Source organism: Perognathus longimembris, chromosome 1 (genome assembly GCF_023159225.1).
Source record: "Perognathus longimembris pacificus isolate PPM17 chromosome 1, ASM2315922v1, whole genome shotgun sequence".
Classification (NCBI taxonomy): domain Eukaryota; kingdom Metazoa; phylum Chordata; class Mammalia; order Rodentia; family Heteromyidae; genus Perognathus; species Perognathus longimembris.
The window spans coordinates 103,654,996-103,677,945 of record NC_063161.1 but is presented as its reverse complement, the minus strand read 5'-3'; the positions used below and the strand labels follow the sequence as shown (position 1 = coordinate 103,677,945).

The following is a 22,950-nucleotide window of genomic DNA, read 5'->3' as shown; positions in this document are numbered from 1 at the left end:
ACCTCTTATACAAGCTGCTCTGGAGGCTGAAAACTGAGAATCACAGTTCAAAGCCAGCTCAGGCAGAAAAGGCTTTGAGATTTTGTGTGTGTGTGTGTGTGTGTGTGTGTGTGTGTGTGTGTGTGTGTGTGTCAGTCCTGGGGCTTGGACTCAGGGCCTGAGCACTGTCCCTGGCTTCTTTTTGCTCAAGGCTAGCACTCTACCACTTGAGCCACAGCGCCACTTCTGGCCATTTTCTGTATATGTGGTGCTGGGGAATCGAACCCAGGGCCTCATGTATATGAGGCAGGCACTCTTGCCACTAGGCCATATCCCCAGCCCAGGATATTATTATTATTGTTTTTTAATCTCTTCAGTAGTAAGTACTTGGGCTTGACAGGGACCCAGGCCTGACAGATAGTGAGCAGCAATGTGCCTCCAGCCTATGAATCCCACCTCCACCCTCCAGAGGCAGCTGTGACCCAACAGGGTCAGAAGTGTGGTGGCAGAACCTAGAGAGTGGATAGATTTTTCCCCCCTCTTCAGTGTGTGGCAGGTTTAATTAAGCATGAGGTGGCACAGAAGAGTTGAGCCTGCCAACGAGAGAGACAGTGAGCAGTAGCCTGGAGTAGAGAGGACAGGAAGGCTGGGCATGTCCAGAAGGCAGGGAGAGATGTGAGCTGAGGCTTCATAGCCTGGCTTCTAGAGTAGTTTTCAGTCCATACCACCATGTTGGTGTGCACCTGCATGCTTCACTGTCAGTGACTTCTCGGTGGGGTTCTGGCTGGCCAGTGCCGGTGCCCCTGGGCCATCTTCTGGAATTTGCATCTCTCCTTGTTCCATTGAATGTGTTCGTTCACCTGGCAGATGGAGTGACTTTGTCTAGGCAGAGCAGGTCACCCTCTTCCTCTTCCAAGGCTCTCCTGTGGCTTCTTACTTAGAAGAAAAGCCAGAATCCTTCTCCTGACCCTGCCTGTTCTTGGCCCCATGCCCAGCCCCAGAGCCTCCTGGGTCTGTGCTCCCCTGCCTTGCTGGGAGCAATCCTCCCAGGCCTGCAACTCAAGCTTTCAGTTCTCTCCAATGGCCCTCACTACACTGTGTGGGGTGTGTGTGTGTGTGTGTGTGTGTGTGTGTGTGTGTGTGTGTGTGTGTGTGTATGTGTGTGTTTGTCTGTATGTCTTTGTGCTGGTTATGGGGTTTGAACTCAGGACATGGACATTGTCCCTTAGCTTTTTCACTCAAGACTGGCACTCTACCACTTGAGTCACAACTCTACTTCTTTTTGCTGGTTAATTGGAGATTAGAGACTCATAGACTTTCCTGACCAAGCTGGCTTCAAACCATAACCTCAAATCTCAGCCTCCTGAGAAGCTAGGATTACAGGCAGATGCCTAGTCTAACCCTTCCCCATTCTAAATCCTCCAGTTTTCCTTGTTCCCTCTCACTGCCTTTCCCACAGGATTGATCACTACTGGGCATGCTCTGTATTTTTCATCTATCTGGTTTATGAACTTCCACCTGCACTGTTGATGAGGCAGAGCTGGTCTGTTTTGTATACCATTATGTCCCCCGCCTGTACAGCAGTGCCTCAGACATGTGGGCATCCAGCAAAGACTTGCTGAGTGAGCTGAGTGTGTGAGTCAGCTTGAGGCGGTGGGTAGAGTTGGTGATGGCCTTCTTTGTTCCTTATTTGCCATCCAGGCCCTCCTGCACCAGTACTTCTTCACAGCTCCTCTGCCTGCCCACCCATCTGAACTGCCAATTCCCCAGCGTCCAGGGGGACCTGCTCCCAAGGCCCATCCAGGACCCCCTCATGTTCATGACTTCCATGTGGACCGGCCTCTTGAGGAGTCGTTGTTGAACCCAGAGCTGATTCGCCCCTTCATTCCAGAGGGGTGAGACCCTGACCCAGATCCTGCCTGCCCCATGCCAGCAGTCTCCTGCCTGACTTCATCCTCTCTATGGCCACACTGGGTCTATTCCACACCTTATCTTGCTCATTAGTCTTAAGGGCTGGTCACAAGGAGACAGAGGTGACACTAGCCAAAGTGATGAGGATATCCAACCTTTGGCCTGCTGATTTAGCTGTCAGAAAAGAGGTTTAGAGCTGATTCATGTTCTTTTTTTTTCCTTTTTTCCCAGTCCTGGGGCTTGGACTCAGGGTCTGAGCACTGTCTCTGGCCTCTTTTGCTCAAGGCTAGCACTCTACACTTGAGCCACAGTGCCACTTCTGGCATTTTCTATGTATGTGATGTTGAGGAATCGAACCCAGGGCCTCATGCATATGAGACAAGCACTCTTGCCACTAGGCCATATTCCCAGCTCTTAGAGCTGATTCATGAGGCACTGCCTGCTGCTCAAAGACATTCCTGTAGGTACCATCTGCGTGAAGGGCAGAGAATAGGATGGTCTCATGGCGGGAAGTCAGCTGGGAAGGCAGGTTTGCTTTAGCTTGGGTCTCAAAGACAGGGAACACTAGTTCAGTATTTAAAATTTATGTAAAAGCCCCAAGTGGTTTGCCTATGTCTGCTCCTTCTGTGTTTCTAACAAGGGAAGTAGCAGAGGTGGCATTCTCCTGGTCCTGGGTATTTAGGGATCACTTAGAAAATGACTCTAGTTATGGCTACTTTTTGCCTAGAGGGCTTCACATGACTGACTGCTTGGAATTGAGGCAGACAAAAATCTAGGCCTAAGGATGGGCAGCCTGACTGGGGGGCCTGCAGCAGACCCAAAGCCTGTTACTCTGTTCCTAACAGCTACTCCTCGGGGTGAGGGTGAGCCAGAGGCAGCTATGCAAAGAAAGAAACAGGCATTCTTAGAATTTGTTTATTCAATAAATCTCAGTACAACCCCATGTAGCTTATTTATCCTTATTTCATAGCAACCTGATAAAATGGTTCTAAAAAGTATATGAAAACGCAAAGGAAAAGGAAGTAGAAGAGAAAGAAAGGACCCAATCTACCAGATATTAAGACATATGACAAAGTTATACATAATTAAGGATTCTGGTTTAGCGATACATCATACTTCATCTTAGCAATCTTTTATCCTTAAAAATTTATTTATTTTTTACCAGTAATTGAAATGAACTCAAGGTTTCATGATTACAGGGGAAGTATTCTACCATTTGAACCATGCTTTCAGCTTTTTTGTACCTTTATTTTTTATTTTTGCCAGTTCTGGGCCTTGAACTCAGGGCCTGAGCACTGTCCCTGGCTTCTTTTTGCTCAAGGCTAGCACTCTGCCACTTGAGCCACAGCGCCACCTCTGGCCATTTTCTATAAATGTGGTGCTGGGGAATCAAACCTAGGGCTTCATGTATATGAGGCAAGCACTTTTGCCAGTAGGCCATATTCCCAGCCCCTTGTTTTACTTTTTTAAATCAGTCATGGGACTTGAACTCAGGGCCTGGCTGCTGTCCCTGAGCTTTTTCACTTAATGCTAGTGCTCTACCACTTGAGCCACAGCACCACTTCCACTCACAAACTTTTATGTAAGGCTGGCCTCAGAATCTGATCCCTGCTTCCTAACAGCTAGGATTACAGGCTTGAGCTACTGTGCCCAGCAGCAATCATTTATTTTTAATTTTTTTGTCAGTTTTGGGGCTAGAACTCTGGGCCTGGGTGCTGTCCTGAGCTCTTCAGCTCAAGGCTAGCACTCTACCACTTGAGCCACAGTGCCACTTCTGGTTTTCTGGTGGTTATTTGGAGACAAGAGTCTCATGGATTTTCTTGCCAGCCTGCTTGGTACTATAATTCTCAACTCCCCGTCTCCAGGGTTGCTAGGATTATATGTGTGAGCCACCAGTGCCTGGCTACAATCCTTTATTTTTAAAGTCCTTATGTTAGTTTTCACATACATAAATTGTTCTGTGAGCACTAAGGAGACAGAAGTGACTAATAGCACTATAACCACTGGCCTTACAAGTGAGGAGGGGAAGACTAAACACTGGATAAGGCTTTCAGGAAATTCTGATGCTTCCATAATCTGGCCTCTGTTTATTCCTCTGGCTATATTGTCTGCAAACTAAGCTCTAGTCAAACTCAGTTTCTTGTGGCTCTCAGTAGCCTTCACATTTGCATAGATGGGAGCTTGTGCCTGTGTTTGGAAGTGGTTTAATAAGTAAGATACAGTCAACTGATAAAAAGTTGGTTTCTTTGGTGACAAACTGATAAATTATATCTACAGAACTTTTCTAAATGCACTCTGTACAAATAGGCACCAGGCAAAACAAGAATATACATAAACAACACAGCAGGAAACTAGAATTTCCAAACCTCAGTACTGGCATAATTTCTTGAGTGTGTGCCAGTCCTAGGGTTTGAACTCAGGGCCTGAGTGTTGTCCCTAAACTATTTTGCTCATGGCTATGGCTCTGCTGTTTGAGCCACAACTCCCCTATGAGCTTTCCCCCCCCCCAGGGGTTAATAATTGAGGATAGTCTTTCATCCCAAGCAGTGTGTCCAGGGTATAGCCTTGGCTGAGGGTGGGCACGCCCACCCTGGGGGAGGGGTATCTCTGCTGAGGGGCTACCATGGTGGAAGTCACAGCCCTGGTGAGGGGGAAGTTAGTTGGGGGAGGAGGGGCTTCTAGGTTCAAGCCACAGCACTTTCTTCAGAACCCTTTGTGGGTTTTTTTGTTTTGTTTGTTTTGCCAGTCCTGGGGCTTGAACTCAGGGCCTGAACACTATCCTTGGCTTCTTTTTTTTTTTTGCTCTACACTAGCACCACTTGAGCCACAGGGCCACGTCCAGCTTTTTCTATATATGTGGTGCTGAGTAATCGAACACAGGGCTTCATGTATATGAGGTGAGCACTTTACCACTAGGCCATGTTCCCAGCCCCCACCCTTTATGTTTTGAAGTGGAAGGAATGAGAAAAGTAAAAAAGTAGAAAACTACCTCAGCCTTCAAGCCCCTCCAAGCAAGTGGGATCAGGGAGCAGAGCCTAAAGTGATCCCTACTGGTGGTAGTGATCCTGCTCCAGGGAGACTGCAACAAGTGCTGGACTGAGCAGCATCCAGGCAGGAGGAGGTCATCAGGTGGACTTTGAAATTGAACACACTTGGGATGGGTTTCCAGTGCAGCTTAGCCAGGAGCCCATCTCCGTTGGGCTGCAGGGAGGTGTCCAGGTGAGGGAGGTGTGGTGATGGAAGTCAGACCCTCCTGCCTCTGCCCCTCCTCCCTGAGAACCTAGAAAGTCTTTCAATGAACTTTGGAATTATGAAGTTGTGGAAGCGTTTTTTTCCTTGAACGATGTAACTCAGAATTAGAAGTTGAACTTTGCCCCCATGGAGAGCCTTTCTTTGATGCTTTTACTCTCTGGAAGAAGAAATGTGTGGAAACAAGAACTATATCATTCTAAGTGTCCAGGGGAGAGACAAAATGGAAAAGCAAAGCTTATCTTCCTTGGACTTATTTTCCACCAAATGTAACAAAATTCATTTGCAATTCATGGATCAAAATATAAAAGACATCAGGAAGCCCTTTACCCTGTGCCTCAATATCAACTAAAGGAAGGACAAGAACCTGATTTGGTTTTTCTCTATGTAAGAGACACAGCTGTCCATTTCCAAACTCAAGCCAAGAATTTCCATAGGAAGCAAGGAGAAGAAAGTAAAGGAGTGTGAGTAAATTGTGGACATCCACTGCATTAAAATCCCATGATCAATGTGGAGGTAACAGAAACAACCTGCTGAGATGTGCATTGGGAACCAAGGATGAAACCTGATGGAGAGAGAATCTGAATAATGAAATGCAAGTCCAATGTAGTTTGGGGCACCAGTGGTACCTAAGTCCTGCCCCCTTTATGCCTTACTCCTTAATACAATTAATAAGAATACAAACAGCTTCAAAGAGGTAAAAATTGATGTCAACAAAATTATCAAAAGATTGTAATACTCATAAAATGGAAAAAATTATTGATGAATTAGTGAAGAAACCAGCATAGTAAATATGATTACTTCTGGAAGGATGAAAAGAAAATCATAAACCCCCAGCAAGGAGGGGTATATTGGCATCACTGACTGTTTCCACTACCTCAGTTTGCTTGCCAGGGATGACATGAAGTGAATCACAGCAAAGTTCCTTCAGTACAGATGTGAAGAATAGTGGCCCAGGCTCACAGTGCCATTGTGATCCCTTGAAAACTACTCTCTTTGATGAATCTAACATTTTATTCATCCTTTATTGTGTGTGTGTGCACACGTGCACACGCATACCCGAGTGGGGCTTGAACTCAGGACCTGGGTAATGTCCCTGACTTCCTTTTGTTCAAGACTAGCAGAGAGGTGTGGCCAGGTGAGGGGAGGTCACTGCCTCTAGGTATGTCAGTTACCTAGGTAACGCAGGTACTGGTGGAGACTTCCGACAGGTGGGGGCATCTGCCTAGAGCCCTCCCAAAGTGGACCTTACAAAATCTTACAAACTTTTCCCTACCCTGACTTTATCCTCATTTTGATCTTGGCTCTGACTGACCCAAACTCTAATCCTGAGCCTCTGCTTCACCCCCACCAAGAACATTCAACTATCCACCTGGAATCAACTCTGAATTTAACCTCACCTGACAATGACCTTGATTCTGATTCTGATCTACTCTATACCAGAACCTGACTTTGGTCATAAGCTGAATTTGACCATTTCTCTCTTATGTAGCCTTACTAGGATTCTTATCCTCAGCATACCACCACTCATATTTATCTTGACCTTAACTTGAACCTAATGGTTGAGAGTGGGACCATGACGGAAAGAGATCATGAGGCTTATGGATCAGGATCTAACTGAGTGAGGGTCCTCTAGGGCAATTTAAACAGAAGCAAGCTGACGTGAGATGGGGGGGTGGGGGAAGTACTCTTACCGGAAGTGCCCCTTCGGCATTTCAGCTCGGTGGGCGGGACTTTTCCTTAGAGGGCGGAGAGGAAATGCGGCGAGTGGGCGGGGTTTGGGGAACAGTGGGGCACGGGCGGGTGCGCCGCCGCAGTGAAGGGTGGGCACGGGCGGGACAGAGGCGGCGCGGCGGCGACGTTGGCGTTGTCAGATCCTTGGCAGGATGGTTTCCCAGCTGGGAGTGGACGAGCTTCTGCACGTTTTCTCCTTCCTGGAGGCGCGGGACCTGCTGCAAGCCGCGCAGGTGAACACGGTAAGCCGCTCTGGGCCCGGCGTCCACTTCGGGGCTGGCTTTTCTTCCGCTCCCCGGGCTTTTGCGCTCCCCGTGCCGGGTGCTGGGCAAAGCGCGTTCTTCCGAAGGCAGCTGCTCGTCCTGGCATCCTCTCCTCGGTCCTCCACGACGGCGCCTGCCCTCTGCCCTCGCCAGAGCTCAGCACACATGTAATTAAACACTACGCTTATAATACGTGTTATTTTCCTGCAGGACTCATTCCACGAGGGGGATTTTGTCGTCTCCATCGCTGTGTCTAGCACCCCTTGTATGCTTTGACATTGTTTTAGTGTTTAAATATTTGGTGAATAATTGAATTTCAAGGAACTTAAAACGTCATTTAACAAAAAGGCAATACTCATCTTTATGTGCATACCCGTTAAAGTTCCCCCCCCCCCCGTTTTAAGTCTTTACAAGTTAAAACAAAAACGGCACGGCCAAAGCCTCCTGAGCTTCATTTTTTTTTTCTATTTGTCTCTTTAGCCTTAAAATCTTTAAACTTAGTTCAACCTTTTGTTTTGAAGGGTTCATGTGATAACTTGCTTTCTTTGATGGAGAGTTTGGCAATAAAGCTAAAGTTTTTAGATATTGCAGATATTTAGTGAAGACATCACCCAATTCTTTAGGCATGTAATCAGTTGTCCGACCATAGCAAATATAATCCTTGTCATCGGAAACCTGGTCATGTGGAAGAAATATTACATGGCTGTTCCCTCCCAATCACCGACATTTACCTTACTGGCCTTTATTTTATTGTATTTTTATTGGGGGGGGGGGGTTGTGCCAGTGCACTCACTGGTACTAGGGCTTGAATTTAGGGCCTGGGTATTGTCCCTGAGGTGTTTTTTTTTTTTTTTTCTTCTCCTCAAGGCTCTACCACTTGAGCCATAGCTCCACTTACATTACAGGCTTTTAATGGTGATGCAATTCAGTTACCTTTTTATTTAAACCACTTTAATGTCTTTATTAGACAAGACCAAAGATAAGAGCAATAACAAGAGCAAAAAGAGCAGGTCTGTGAGTGTAGTAAAGTGAAAATCTAATTGAACTTGTTTATCAAGAATAGTATTTTTTCTTGAAAGCTTATTTTAAACGGATGCTAAAGGCATGTGTTTAACAAGTAAATACTCCTGAATAGGGGTTATAAACAATTTTTACAAAGTTTTCATCTTCTTTGAAGTATCTTGTAAGTATTTTGAGCAATATATCAATGGCTCATGCTTGTAGTCTTAGCTACTCATGAGCCTAAGACCTATGGATTACAGTTCAAAACTAGCTTGGGCAGGAAAGTTTGAGACTCATCTGTAGTCAATAGGTGAAAAGCCCAAAGTGCTTAAGTAGTGGAGTGCTGTCCTTGAGTGAAAAAACTAAGGGATGAGCACCCAGACTGTGAGCTTCAGTACCTGCGCGTGCGCGCGCGTGTGTGTGTGTGTACGCGTGCACACACACATATTCTGGAACCAGAAACATATACTTCCTGTCATGACTCCCCAGCATCCTTTCAGGAAGTCCCACTAAAAATGAAAAGAGGAAGGCCTGTTCTGGGTGATATGGCCTTCTATGGGCTGATGATGCTGGGAAAGACACCTGTGGGATTAATTTGATTTCCTTTCTGGGATCAGTCATTACCAGTATCTGTGTTCTGTTCTTTATTTTATTTTGTTTTATCTATTTTTTGTTTTGTTTTTATTTACCAGTCCTGGGGTTTGAACTCAGGGCCTGGGCGCTGTCCTTTAGCTTCTTTTACTCAAGGCTAGCACTCTACCACTTGAGCCACAGCACCACTTCTGACTTTTTCTGTTTATATGGTACTGAAGAATCACACCCATGGCTTCATGCATGCTAGGCAAGCACTCTAAAAAGCCACATTCCCAGCCTTGTATTGTGGTTTTTTAATTTAGCACTGTGCCATGGTGCTCCACTTAGAAGCACATGACCCCCTAGCAGAGGAAGAAGTAGGACTGTTCCTTCCTTGTGCTTCTCCCTTCCCAGTGCTCACAGCATGCACCAGTATCTAGTAAGTACTTGGTTGTCACCTCTGTTACTGATAAGGAAAATTATTTTCACACAGCTGTTTGCTTAAGGTGATTCCCCAATTGCCATACACTGGGTCTTTGGCTGTTTCCATAGAAGTAAGCTCATTATAATTTAGAGGCACAGTTTGAAAGAGAAGTGCCTTAGATTGTTAGGTAGCACCAACTTCCCATGGACATAGTTTACCCATAGGTAAAGTGAGGTCAGTAGACTTGTCTGCTGATGTCATTGTGAAGGTCAGTATCTAATGGAAGGATCCTCAAAGATAGGTGGCACTTACATCGTAGGCATACTATGTGTAGTTTTCTATTTGGGAAATAATGTTTCAGTTGTATTTGAGCTAGAAAAAATAGAAAAAGAAAATGTTCAGCCTGGTGCCCGTGGTTCACACCTGTTATCCTAGCTACTCGGGAGGTTGAGATCTAAGGATTGTGGTTCAAAGCCAGCCCAGGTAGGGCTGAGTCCATGAGACTCTTATCTCCATGTAATCACCAAAGAAACTGGTAGTGGATCTGTGGCTCAAGTGTTTGTGAGCTCTTCAGAGAGGCTGGACTGCCTAAGGCTCTAGGTAGTTGCTCATGGGAACTGAGTCTACAATGGCTAGATGGAGAGACCGGAAGGAGTCAGGATGCAGGCCTGGGCCTGAAGGAGAGAGGTTTGACACCCTCTCTCCTCTCACTCAGGAACCATTCTGAATGTCTTTAATTCTTGTAAGGAGAGAAGTTTGTGAGAGCAGGATCTGCTCTCCCTCCCCTGAGAGGCTGTTCCTGTCCTTCTGACCTTGCTGTCTTGGGGACATTTCGTTGGCCCATGCTCAATTTTCTTCATTGCTGCAGCCTTCACACAAAGTGTTCTCTGATCTCATTTCCAGTCTATGTAGCAACCTGAGCCATCTTCCCAAAGAACAGTTTGCCCTGCTGCTCCCCTATTCAAAGTACTCAAGTGAATTTTTACTTTTTTTTTTTCATTAAGATTTTGGGGAGTTGGTCTAAGCCAACTGCCAGCTCATTTTCCTATTCCTTTGCAGCCAGACCCTTGTTTTCTAATTAAGGTCAAGTACTCACCCATCTTTTTTCACACTTACAAATCATATTTCCCCACCTGTTTGTCCCTATAGTGCTCCAGCCATTCCCTTCACGAACAGGTATTGATACTTTGAAACTTGATCAGTAATCACTTCTCTGTTCTGTTTAGTGAGTACTCATTATTTGATTGTTTTTATGTCCAAACCTGTCTCCTAATTTCTCATGGTGAGGTTTCTTGACTGATTTGACCTTTAGTCCCCTCCACAGGGCTTGGGAAGTGAGAGGCTAGCTACCTGTTGGCTGACTATACTCTATTTTCCCTTCTTGTTCTAGGTCTGGAATGAAGTTTCAAAGACCAAGGAACTGTGGAGGTGAGAAGCCAAAAGTGGCCCCACAAAGTGAGATGGCTGAACTAGATAAGACTTGATATCACTGTCTATATTTCTAGCTGTCTAGAATATATAGAAAGGATGATCCAGATAAGAATCTCCTGTCTATAGAATAAGACTAGAATGGAAGATTTGATAAAAGGTAGGCTTATAAAACTCAGGGGCAGAAATGTACAGTAAATGAATGTAACTGACAGAAGATACAGCAACTGAATTATGATTAAATTCATTTTTGCTGTTGGTACTGTAGTTTGACTTTTTTTTTTTTTTTGGCCAGTCTTGGGCCTTGGGCCTTGGGCTCAGGGCCTGAGCACTGTCCCTGGCTTCTTTTTGCTCAAGGCTAGCACTCTACCTCTTGAGCCACAGCACCACTTCTGGCCGTTTTCTATATATGTGGTGCTGAGGAATCGAACCCAGGGCTACATATATATGAGACAAGCACTCTTGCCACTAGGCCATATACCCAGCCCGGTACTGTAGTTTGAACTCAGAACCTCACTCTTGGTTGGGTCACTTGCTCATTTGGTACTCTGCCACTTGAGTCACACCTCCAGCCATGCTCTTTGCTGATTAATTTGGAGGCAGAGTCTAGTGAACTTTTCTGCCTGGACTGGCTTTGAACAATGATCTTCCAGGTCTCAACCTCTTGAGTAGCTAGAATTCTCCCTCCCTTTCTACACTTGTTTTATTATTTGTTCGTTTGTTGCTAGTCCATGTGGGGCTTGAACTCAGGGCCTGGGCCCTGCCCCAGAGCCACAAGGCCTCTACCACTAGAGCCCCAGTGCCACTTCTGGTTTTCTGGTGGTTAATTGGAGATAAGAATCTTATGGTCTTTCCTGCCTGGGCTAGCTTTGAGCCTTGATCTTCAGATCTCAGCTTCCTGAGTACCTAGGATTACAGGCATGAGCCTTTGGCACCCAGCTGGAATCTGATTTCTCATTGTTGGCAGCTATATCTTCATGTGGCCTCTTATAACATGGAACAAAGAAAGCAATCTAGGTTGGGAATGTGGCCCAGTGGTAAAATGCTTGCCTTGTATACATGAACCCCTGGGTTTGATTCCTCAGCACCACTTATATATAGAAAAAACCAGAAGTGGCACTGTGGCTCAAGTGGTAGAGTGCTAGCCTTGAGCAAAAAGAAGCCAGGGACAGTGCTCAGGCCCTGAATTCAAGCCCCAGGTTTGGCAACAAATGAAACAAAAAGAAGATAATGAGTTATTTATGCCTCTGGCCACCGAGCAGCAAAAATACATAAGGAGTTGGCAGAAATGAAGAGAGACATAGTCAATTTGACAATAATAGTGGAGGCATTGAAAAAAGCAGGCGTTTGAGAGGACAAAGGGGCGTGGTCTCCTTGATATATGACTGTGGGGGGGGGGGGCCGGGGGGAGCAGTAGAGACCAGGTCTGCAAAATAACAAACTTCTTTTCAAATGGTATTTCCACATGTTTGGGTCAGTAACTTTACATTATGTATCTAAAACCAAACAACTATTAAACTTAAAAAGGTCTAGGATAGACCTATCAGTGGATCACAATAGCTCAACAGCTATGTACACATGATTATATAAGATGAGGATAAGCAAAAACAACTCCAAGAGAAGGACATAGGAGGATTCTATTGTCATTACATTTAATGTTCTAGCTGAATTTCCTTTGGTGTACCGTATGTGGTTACTGTATATGATTTTGGTACACTGGATATTGTATATATGCCTACCTGAACTAGGGAAGGGAAAGAAAAATGAGGGTGTAACAGATATCATAAGAAATGTACTCACTACCTTATTATGTAACTGTACCCCCTTTGCACAACACTTTTTCAATAAAATTTAATTAATTAAAAAAAAGCAGGTGGGGGCTGGGGATATGGCCTAGTGGCAAGAGCACTTGCCTCATATACATGAAGCCCTCGGTTCGATTCCCCAGCACCACATATACAGAAAATGGCCAGAAGCGGCGCTGCGGCTCAAGTGGCAGAGTGCTAGCCTTGAGCAAAAAGAAGCCAGGGACAGTGCTCAGGCCCTGAGTCCAAGGCCCAGGACTGGCAAAAAAAAAAAAAGGTGTTTGAATTCCACTTGTTTAACTTCTGCATCTCTAAGTGTACTCTAAGTGTAGGATGGAGGTGATATTCTACGTCATAGGGTCATCAAGAAGCTCCATGGGATACATAAAATAACATTTCATGCCTGATGTGTAGTTAACACTCATTCAGTATTCCCTTTATCCTCATTTGCGGGAGAGAAAGCTGAGGCTTAGGTAGGCAAAATGAGTTGGCAGAGCCAGGATTCAATCTGTTAGCTCCAAAGTCCATGACTGCTACATCCTGCCTTTAATTGTAGGTCTGTTTTTCAGGCAGCTGTGTCTGAGACGCTGGTCCTCCTGCAGAGCTTCTCAAATGGTCCCTGGCACACAAACATGGAAACAGTACTATCTTTCCCGGTCTGAGCTGGAGTTTCGAGTGGAATCTGGGCGGCCTGAGGACTTTGTCTGCAAAGCTATTGCTGGACACACAGGTATGGGGTAGGGAATAAAGTGGCTATGTCCACTCCCACTCACCCTTCACTCTCCTCATGGTCTAGTCTTAAGGGATTTGGAGTTTGAACCAATGACTTGAAAAGGGCTACTTGATAAATAAATATTTTGCCAGTTCTATAAATATTTGTGTTATGTCATCTAATCCTCACAATAACTCCACAAGGGAGACATAGTCACATCTTTTCTAGAGTAGACAGAAGCAGAAACTAAGATACTAAGGAATAGTTTAATGTCATGTTGCTGGAGAGTGACAGTCTAGAGAGCAGCTTCAGCTCTATTGAAAGCTCCAGTTCTTTCCTATTTTATTATGTCTGAGTAAGCAAGTAACCATTGTGTATCTGAGGCAGAAGCAGAGTGACGGGTTTCCTGCCAACCCTTTTCCTCAATTGAAATGTCCAATCTTTGGCCTTTTATGTCTGTGTTCTCTCACAGGACAGATAGATCAGCTGGCTTATGTTTCGACCAATGAGTACCGGTTTGACGGAAGGGAGAAGTCTGTGGTTTGCACTGTGTCTGCAGATTGTACTGTGCGTGCCTGGGATTTGCATGAGGTGAGCTGGCCCTTGAAGGGAAAGCAATGCTGAAGTTGCCTGAATCCTTACTGTGTCCTTGTCTCATCATGACATTTTGTCTGTAATCTTCTTTACTTATCTTGGAAAACTTATGGAATCAGGAGTAGGGACCCCATTTTACAGATGAGAAATCTGAGCTCATAAGGGGCTCAGTCACAGTGGACCCATGTTTGAAATTTGAGTGTGACCAATCTCACATGACACATTCTTGGCTTTCTGTTTTGTGGCCTTGGGAAGCTGAACTGTACCAACTGTGCCTGGTGGGGGTTGTGTTGGCATGCTAGCTTCTGTGCTATTTTTCATTCCTTCCTTGCAAGCACTTTTGGACTTGGATCTGAGATCTCTCAATCATGTGATTCTTCACATGGTGCTGGCCTGCAGGACCATGTTGCCTATATCATTAGAGTTTTTAGTCATCCCCATATGTAAGCCTAGATAACTTGGTTAACATTTTAAACATTGTCAACACTTACAGTTAAAAAGGTTTTAGTTTTTATATCTGTTTTCTCATTAGCAGCAGTCCAATAAGGCATTCATTATTATCCTAGCTTTATAGACATATAAACTGAGACTAGGAGAGGAAGATAGCTCTGAAACTTGAACAATATGGTCGCTTGCAAATCCAGAAGTTCTGTGTAGGGCCACACAAAAATGGAACCCAGCCTCCTATAATGGAGTGTCGTAGAATCTGTAGAATACTTTGGATTTTTGAATGCCTTAGACAAAAGATACTGGTAGTGTTTTACTTGATTTTTACTTTTTGTGATGCTGCGGATTAAACCCCAAGCTTTGCAAATATTAGCAAAGTGTTCCACTACTGAACTATACCTTCAACCCTAGGTAAGGCCTTACTACTTTATGTAAATAGTCTTTTGTCAAGAACTCGTCTTTTACTGTTCATCAGGTGTGCTGAAAGTGGACTTAGTACTGTAGAGTCATAGCAGGTTAGAAGTCTCCTGGGGACCAGCCAGTATATCAGGAGACCTAGCCGAACCCAGCTCCCTGCTTAACTTTCATTCCCTGTGAGGTTGCCCCTCTTGAGAGAGAGACTTGCCTGTGGGTTGTAGACTTGTGACCAAAGGCAGGGTTACATTCAGGGGCTCTTGGGTAGCATATTTTGAATTTTTTTTAAAAAGAAATTCATTTGTATAGTCAGTACTGTGGTTTCAGTGTTCTTGTGCCTTCCAAGATTCATGTTGAAAATTAATCCTCAGTGCACCTGTATTGGGAGATAATGGGTCATGAAGTTTCTGCCCTCATCTGGAATCTTAGGTTCTTAATAGTACTTGATGGCCGGGAGCTGGTGGCTCGTACCTATAATCATAACTGCTCAGGAGGTTGAGGTCTGGATTGCACTTCAAAGCCAGTCTGGACAGAAAGTCTCTTGAGATTCTTATCTTCAATTAACCACTGAAAAGCCAAAAGTGGAGCTGTGACTCAAGTGGTAGAGCACTAGCCTTGAACAAAAGAAGTTCAATGACAGTGCCCAGGCCCTGAGTTTAAGCCCCGGACTAGCACAAATGAAAGGAGGGAGGGGATGGCTTGATGGAGGGAGTTACTCTGGTCTTCCAACTACCTTCTACTATGTAAAGACAGGGCATTCTACTCTCCTGAGGGAGCAAGAAGTCTTGATCAACTGGGCACCTGTGGCTCACACCTGTAATCCTTTCTACTTAGGAGGCTTCAATCAGAGATTTGAAGTTCTAAGCTAGTCTAGATAAGAAAGTCTTTGAGACTCTGTCTCTAATTAACTAGCAAAAATGCAGTCTGAAGGTACAGATTACACAGTAAAGTGCCAGCTATAAGCGAGCAAGTCAAGTGAGTGCCAGGCTTTGATAAGACAACCTAACTTGCTATGCCTTGATTTGGGATTTTTTTTCTTTTCTTTTTTTTAAAACTAGCATCAGGGGGCTGGGAATGTGGCTTAGCGGTAGAATCCTTGCCTAGCATGCACAAAGCCCTGGGTTCAATTCCTCAGCACCACATAAACAGAAAGAGCCAGAAGTGGTGCTGTGGCTCAAGTGGCAGAGTGCTAGCCTTGAGGAAAAAGAAGCCAGGGACAGTGCTCAGGCCCTTAGTCCAAACCTTAGGACTGGCAAAAAAAAAAAAGCACAAAAAAACCACTTCATAAAACTAGCATCAGTTGTACAAGGGTGTTTCATTTTAGCATACCCATTTGAACATGATGAAAGCCCTTTCATTTTGGATTTCTTAGCTTTTATATAAATTAATTAGTCTGTCCTTTTGTTATTACGGCATAGATAGACTAAAGCAGTTAATTCCCATTGGAGTTTGTAGTCACTACACTGATCTTGGCAATGTATTAGTTTTATGCTGTAATAAATACATGAAATAAACAATTCAATTCAAAGGAAAGATTTATTTGGCTCAGTTTCAGAGATTTTAGCTGTGGTTAGTTGGCTACATTGTTTCTGGGCTATGGTGAGGTAAAATATCATGGCTAAAGGTGGTAGAACAGCTTCTCATTTCATGGTGGCCTGGTAGCAGAGAGATACAGATTTGAGGGGAAGGGGAGGATAGGGCCTAGTTTTGAGAGAGTATTTCATAACCCAGGCTGGCCTAGTACTCCCTATGAGCCCATATTTGTGATTCTTTTGGTTCGTCCTCCTGAGTGCAGAATTATAGGTATGTGGCACAATACCTGGTCTCCAGATCTTGTTTTTTTTCTTTGAGGTAGGGTCTCGTTTTGTAGTCCAGGGTGGCCTCAAACTCACCATTGTCCAACCTCAGCCTCCTGAATGCTGGGATTACAGACATGCACCATCATATCTAGCATTCCTACAGATTTTTTTTCCCTTTTTTCTCTATTAAGGACTTTTTGTTAGCATGTATCAGTTATACAAAGGCAGGTTTCATTGTGACATTTCCACACATACATACACTGTCCCCCAGTCAATTAAACCTGTCCATTTCTCTCCATCGTCCCTGTAGCCCCTGCAAGCATAATTTATTAGTAAGCAAAGGTTGTAAAACAAATACCATGGTGTTTTTTTTGTTGGTTGTAGGACTTGAACTCTGGGCTTGGGCACTGTTCCTGAACTCTTCAGGTCAAGGCTACCACTGGAGCCACAGCGCCACTTCGAGTTTCCTGGTGGTTAATTGGAGATAAGAGTCTCCCGGACTTTGCTTTGAATGGCTTTGAACTGTGATCCTCAGGTCTCAGCCTCCTGATTAGTTAGGATTACAGGTGTAAGCCACCAGTGCCTGGCACCATGTTTTCTTACATGTAACACAGGAACAGTTTTCACAGAAATTTATTGATTCCTGGAACATCTTTTTATTATAAATACAGAGACCAAAATAATCCTGACGGGGCTGGGGATATGGCCTAGTGGCAAGAGTGCTTGCCTCGTATACATGAGGCCCTGGGTTTGATTCCTCATCACCACATATACAGAAGATGGCCAGAAGTGGCGCTGTGGCTCAAGTGGCAGAGTGCTAGCCTTGAGCAAAAAGAAGCCAGGCCCTGAGTTCACGGCCCAGGACTGGCCAAAAAAAAAAAATCCTGAATACTTAAGTGTGTGTGTATGTATGCTGGTAGTGGGGCTTGTGCTCAGGGCCTAGGCACTGCCCTCAAACTTTTTTGCTCAAGGCTGGTGCTCTACCACTTGAGCCATGGATAGCTCTTCTGCTTTTTGGTAGTTAATTGGAAGTACAAATCTTAGGGACTTTCCTGCCCAGCCTGACTTTGAACCACAATCCTCAGATCTCAGCCTCCTGAGTAGCTAGGATTTACAGGTGTGAGCCACCAGCTTGTGGCCTCTGAATACATTTTTGATACTACTAGTAGTCAGCACTCACACTGCTTCAGAAATTAACACAATTTGTGACAATATTCTTTGTACTGCCTACTTAACCAGTTTAAACTTCAGCTCTTCCACTGTGTCAGATGGATTGTGGTTTTACTTTCAGAGGCGTTCTATTTTCATTGCCATATGATATCTCTTGCCTTGCTTTCATCTTGTAAACCTTAATTCTTTTTGAAGTCCTCCAGGTTTAAGTTTAAATGACATTGTCTTAGCACAGAAAGAAAATTCTCTGTACTTTGTCTCCATTATATGTAAAGACGATTTCTTCTTGTGTCTAGCACATAGAGCTTTAAAGCAATTATTTCATTGGACAATGAGACCCTCATGAATTCATTCAGCCTGTGCAATTCTTGTATTGCTGAACTCTTGTCTCCTGCAAAGATTAGAAAGATTGTTTTTGAACCTCACAGAATTTTCTCAGATGTGGTATTCTCAACTCTCATGCTAGTAACCTTCAGATTAAAATATATATTCTTTTATCATGATTAGATATGATGTGGCATTAGCTTATTTAAGCAACAGAAATCGAATGATAGGGAAAACAGACTAATAGAGGAAAACCAAGATAATATGATTGACTGGAGATCTTAATGATATAGAATGAAAACCCTGAGGCAGCAGTAACCGGATGGACCCCAATGCCCAATTCAGTGCATGATAGATCTGCCAATCCATAATTTCCAAGTCTCATGAGAGATCATGGAATGGTCCCAATTTGGGCAGTCAGCTTCTGGGTTAGTTGCCTGTGTGTATTGCTAGGCCTTTACTGGAGCTAGCTGGTAGTGGCATTACTGGGGGCACATCCAAATTAGGTGTAGATATTCAAAGCAGACTAGCTTCCCTCTGCAACATAAACTATGGTCAGTTTATCATTAGAACTAGAATTCCGTAGGACTTTAATGAGATAATACATAGCTGAAAGCAGTAGATGGTAGTGCACCTTATGGGCTCTTGTGCAGGGGACCAGTATTGCACTGGCCTCTCAGTCCAGTCTGCAGCTTCCTTCTCCTTCATTGGAGCCCTAGGTAACATTGGATATGGCATGCCATTGCAAATGCCTCTTCCTTTTCTCCTTAGTACTCTGTGGATACTATCCAGTCTTCAGGAAACCTTTTCAGATGCCCTAGCTAGGTTCTTGCCCTTAGTCTAACTGGGACACACCCATCTTTACTATTCTCCCTGTAGTACTATAAGGTGGGGCACATTCTTTTCACTCATGCCACCCTGTATGCACTGTGGAGCCTGGTATAGAGCAGACACAGGTAACTATATGCCAACTGAATGCATGAAAATAATTCATGTTTATTATAAATGGATTCCTATGTTAATTTTGTTGTTAGGGCACAGAGATTTGGTCTAGCCCTGTGCAGCCAGCTCCGCTGGTGAATTTGGTCACCTATCCTCAGCAGCAGCTAGTCATCACTGTTGACACACAAGGATTGATCAAAGTATGGAAAGCTGAGACTGGATGTGAAGGGGCCTCCTTCTCCTTACTGACTTCCTGTGCTGCCATGGAAGCCTATGACCGGCCTGAGGATCCCTTTCTGCTGGTGAGTTACCTGGCTCTCAGGAGTCTCTGCAAGGCCTAGCTGATTGTCAGCGCCTGGATTCTAGCCCTGTGACCACATGATGCATGGAGACTTGGGCCTCTGCATGGAAGGCTGAAGCTTTCTGGCTTCTTGCTCACCACATGGAGTACAAACTCCTGTCCTTCAGCTGTTGTCTATAGCCTCTCCCAGCTGTGTGGACTCCTAGGGCTCTCTAGTCCCATGCTCTTGCTTTCTTATCTGTTGGTCTGTGTCATTGTCTTTCTTTTACCTGCGATTTCTCTTAACTTCAATTCTGTCTTATTTTCTTATTTTGTGCGTGTCTGTATATGTATGTATGTATGTATGTATATGCCAGTTCTGGGGCTTTAACTTAGGGCCTGGACACTATCCCTGAGCTGCTTCTTCTCAAAGCTAGCGCTCTACCTGTTGAGCCATAGCTCCACTTCCAGCTTTTTTTGAGTAGCTTATTAGAGATATGAGTCTTATGTATTTTCCAGCCTAAGTTGGCTATGAACCACATTCCTCAGATCTCAGCCTTCTGAATAGTTAGGATTGCAGTTGTGAGCCACCAGCACCCAGCTTTCAAACCTGGGATCTTTGTTTGTTTATATGGTTGGTTGGTTTTTGTGTTTTGTTTTGTTTTGTTTTTGAAGAAAAAACTTGTTTCCATTTCCTGGGGTTCATTTCAATAAATATTGTTGTATATGGCTAAAGACACAGGTATTGTGCTTTTATGTTCCTCTCCTAAGAGTCAATCCTGTTTTTAAGGCCTTAATAAGGTTTAGTTTTTTTTAAAAAACTGATGACAGCTGGACATGATGGTTCATGTTTGTAATCCTAGCCAGTACTTAAAAATTTTGAGCAGTGGAGGAAAGTGCATTTGCCATTTACATGACAGATGTGAGATCCTGCATTCAATCATCAGTACCACCACCACCAAAAAAAAAGCCTGACAATGCCAGTGAGCTTAATAATAATAAAATAAGTAAACAGGCTGTGTGTGGTACAGCATACCAGTAATGCTAGGACTTGGGAGTCTGAGTCAGGATGGTTGGAAGTTCAAGGCCATCTGGGGTTACAGGCTGAGTTCAGGTCATTGTAGACTTTATAGCAAAATCCTGCCTCACATGGCAGGGTGGGGAAGGAAATGAATAGGCTTTGTGTGCAGAAGATGGCAGAAATTTGAGTGGTAAGCCCATAACTGGGGCTAATTTTGCCCTGGAGATGTACATTCCAAGGCAGGTATGATGCTGAGCATTCCAAGCCCTAACACAAAAGCTGGAGTGCAAGGGCAACAAGAATGGATCCTGTGCCCCGTGACCTCAGGGAAAGGAGGATGCACAGGTTGCAGCTCAGCTCCCTGGTCACTTGGTAGGAGTGAGGGAAGTCCTTTCTGGACAGTTAACAGTACTCTATGCCTCACAGATTTCTTATTTCCAATTAGCGTTCAACACCCCTCAAATTCACACATGAATGGGCACTGGCAGGGTGAACTGCAAACGGCAGACAGTGTAAAACCACAGTGCTGTAAACATAGCTATTCTGTGTAGTGGACACATTTCAGCAGAGAATTTAAAGCTGTTACAAATGAAATAACAGATTGAATAAAGAACCCACATAGAAGTTCTAGAGAAGAAAACTTCGTTAAGAAAGGCTAAGAAATCAGTGATTAGAGGCCAGCGTATTTCAGTAAAGACATCAGAGTCACACATTGACTGGAAAAGATAAGGGACGCTTGTGTTGCTGGTAGACAGTTTCTTGGTTGTTGACATTAATAGTGTCATAGTTCATTGAGGTTTTGTGTAGTTGTCCTCTGTGTATTGTTCATCACTTTAAAAAGTTAATGATGTAGAATTGTAAGTGTTATGGCTCATGCCTGTATCCCAGGATGCATAGGTAGAAGGATTTCAGTCTGAGGCTGGCTCAGCAAAAACAACTCATCCTCCCCCCGCAAAAAAAAAGTCTAAAGTTAAAGCAAAGTATAGGGGTGTTAGTCAAGTGGTTAGAGTGCCTGCCTAGTAGGCACAGGATCCTAAGTTCAGCCTCCTCAGTAGCTAGGATTACAGGGATGAGCCACTGGTGCCTGGCTCAGCAGTTTTTATTCTGTGGAACCAAGGACAAAGTTTTGCTCTAGGATCTGTGGGCAGCTTGTGGCCATCAGGACAGAAAGTGGTCTGGGAGGAGATCGCTGAAGACAATGTGGTGCAGGGACACTAATGAGATGCTTGTGCTGGATGGACACTTTTGAGAGCCCTTTGTTATGAAATGCACACTTCTGAATGGAATGTTTTGTAGGGATCACTCTACATAGGCCTAAGTAAAATTTGTGAATGAGGAATCAGGTTTCTAGTAATATTGAGCAAAGCTTACTGCCAAACATGCATAGAACCAACTACTGTGGCATGGGGGTTTGCAGACACAACTTTATTGAAGGCTACCTATTGAAGGCCAGCTACCAAAGAGACGAAAGGTAATCTTAGTGTCTCAGATTGGTTGGTAGCAAAGGAATCAAAGCACCTTGGTAAGGGCAAATAGAGGACAGGTTGGCTGTAACCAGAAGTCTTGGTGGAATAGCACAAAACTGGTATACTTGTCCCAATAGATTCTTCCTGCAGCTCTTGAGGGCACCTCTCATTTCTAATTTTGGTCCACAGGCTCTGTTTTCTCTTCTCAGGTCCTGGTCATATGAGACTTTTTATACAACTTTGTTTTGTGATGCTAGGGATGAAGCCTAGGACCTCATACATTATACATGAACACCTTTCCCCTCAGCTCTCCCACCAGTTTCTTTGAACACTGTTTTGTTTTTGACAGTCTCATGCTCCCTAGATAGGCACTCTACCACTTCAGCCACTCTGCCAGCTCCTTTTTTTTTGTTTTATTTTATTAGCATCAATTAGTTGTACAAGGGGATTTCATTTTAACATGTCCATTTATGTATACAGTGCATCTTTTAAAATATATTTTGTTGTAAATGTGATAAGTCAGGTAATGAGTACATTTCTCTTTGAACAGTGTCACCCCCTCCCTCATTTTCTCCCAGCTTTTTCCCTCCCTCTCCATCTCCCTACAAAGTTGTATAGTTCATTTCCGACATAGTGTCTAGTGAGTATACAGTGCATCTTGATCAAAGCTGCCTCTCAGTCATTCTCCCTCCTCCCCTCTGCATTGGTTATTTCTAAGATAGGATCTCACTTTATGCCCAGCCCATCTTGGATTATAACCTTCCTTTTTGTGCTTCCCTTTGTCACTGAGTATGACAGCCACTGTACCCAGCCATTGATAAAGATGGATGAACTTTTATTCCCAAGCTGTCCTTGCCCTGATCTTCCAATCTGTGTCTCCCAAGTATATTGAATTACTGGCTTGAGCTGCTTAGCCTGTCTTGAGCAAGCTTTAAGAGCAGGGAAGTTGCCATCTCAGTAGAACTCCAAAGAACTTAAAGGTGATGAGACTGTTTTCTTAGTATAGGTATAGCCAAGAGCCTAATGATGGTCTCATGGACTTCTATTTCAGTTTTCCTTTCTTCCCCTGAATCATTTTCTTCTTCATGGTTATTGTATATACTTTCTATCCTGCTCATATTTATGTTTTTTCTTCCAGAGTCCTGAATAAGTCATCAGGGTTAGAGGACTTGGGCCTCTGAGCCTAAGCTGGGACCAGACTATCTTCTTAGCATGTTGATAAGCTAGGGACCGAGTGGGATCCCAGATCACTGTTGGTCCATTTTCTAATTGTCCAGCATGGAGATTCCATTCCTCAGCCCTGTAAGAAGGAGGGTGGTAAAGGCATATAGGAAAAGCACTTACTGCTTACTTTAAAAGGTTGATGCCTCTGGTTAGTATGTGTTTTCCAGTCACCCAGAAAATCAGTGTTTT

General features: G+C 44.2%; 1 protein-coding gene and 1 pseudogene across 5 annotated transcripts in view; both read left to right on the top strand.

Annotated features, from left to right (window-relative positions):
* Nucleotides 1-22,950, top strand: part of Cdk20 (cyclin dependent kinase 20) — a 53,896-nt gene that overhangs the window by 6,741 nt on the left and 24,205 nt on the right. For 3 of the 5 annotated variants that reach the window (XR_007209782.1, XM_048337465.1, XM_048337883.1), the window contains exons 1-5: nt 6,971-7,115; nt 10,526-10,563; nt 12,938-13,098; nt 13,553-13,671; nt 18,863-19,072. Coding sequence is in view for 4 of the 5 variants with exons in the window: in XM_048337465.1 (XP_048193422.1) it covers nt 7,026-7,115; nt 10,526-10,563; nt 12,938-13,098; nt 13,553-13,671; nt 18,863-19,072 (618 nt within the window). In the remaining variant the exon portion in view is untranslated. Of the gene's footprint in view, nt 1-1,680; nt 1,875-6,970; nt 7,116-10,525; nt 10,564-12,937; nt 13,099-13,552; nt 13,672-18,862; nt 19,073-22,950 lie in introns of those variants that run through there. The other 2 variants (XM_048337757.1, XM_048337817.1) reach the window with 2 other exon arrangements.
* LOC125356570 lies at nt 4,514-5,637 on the top strand (annotated as a pseudogene).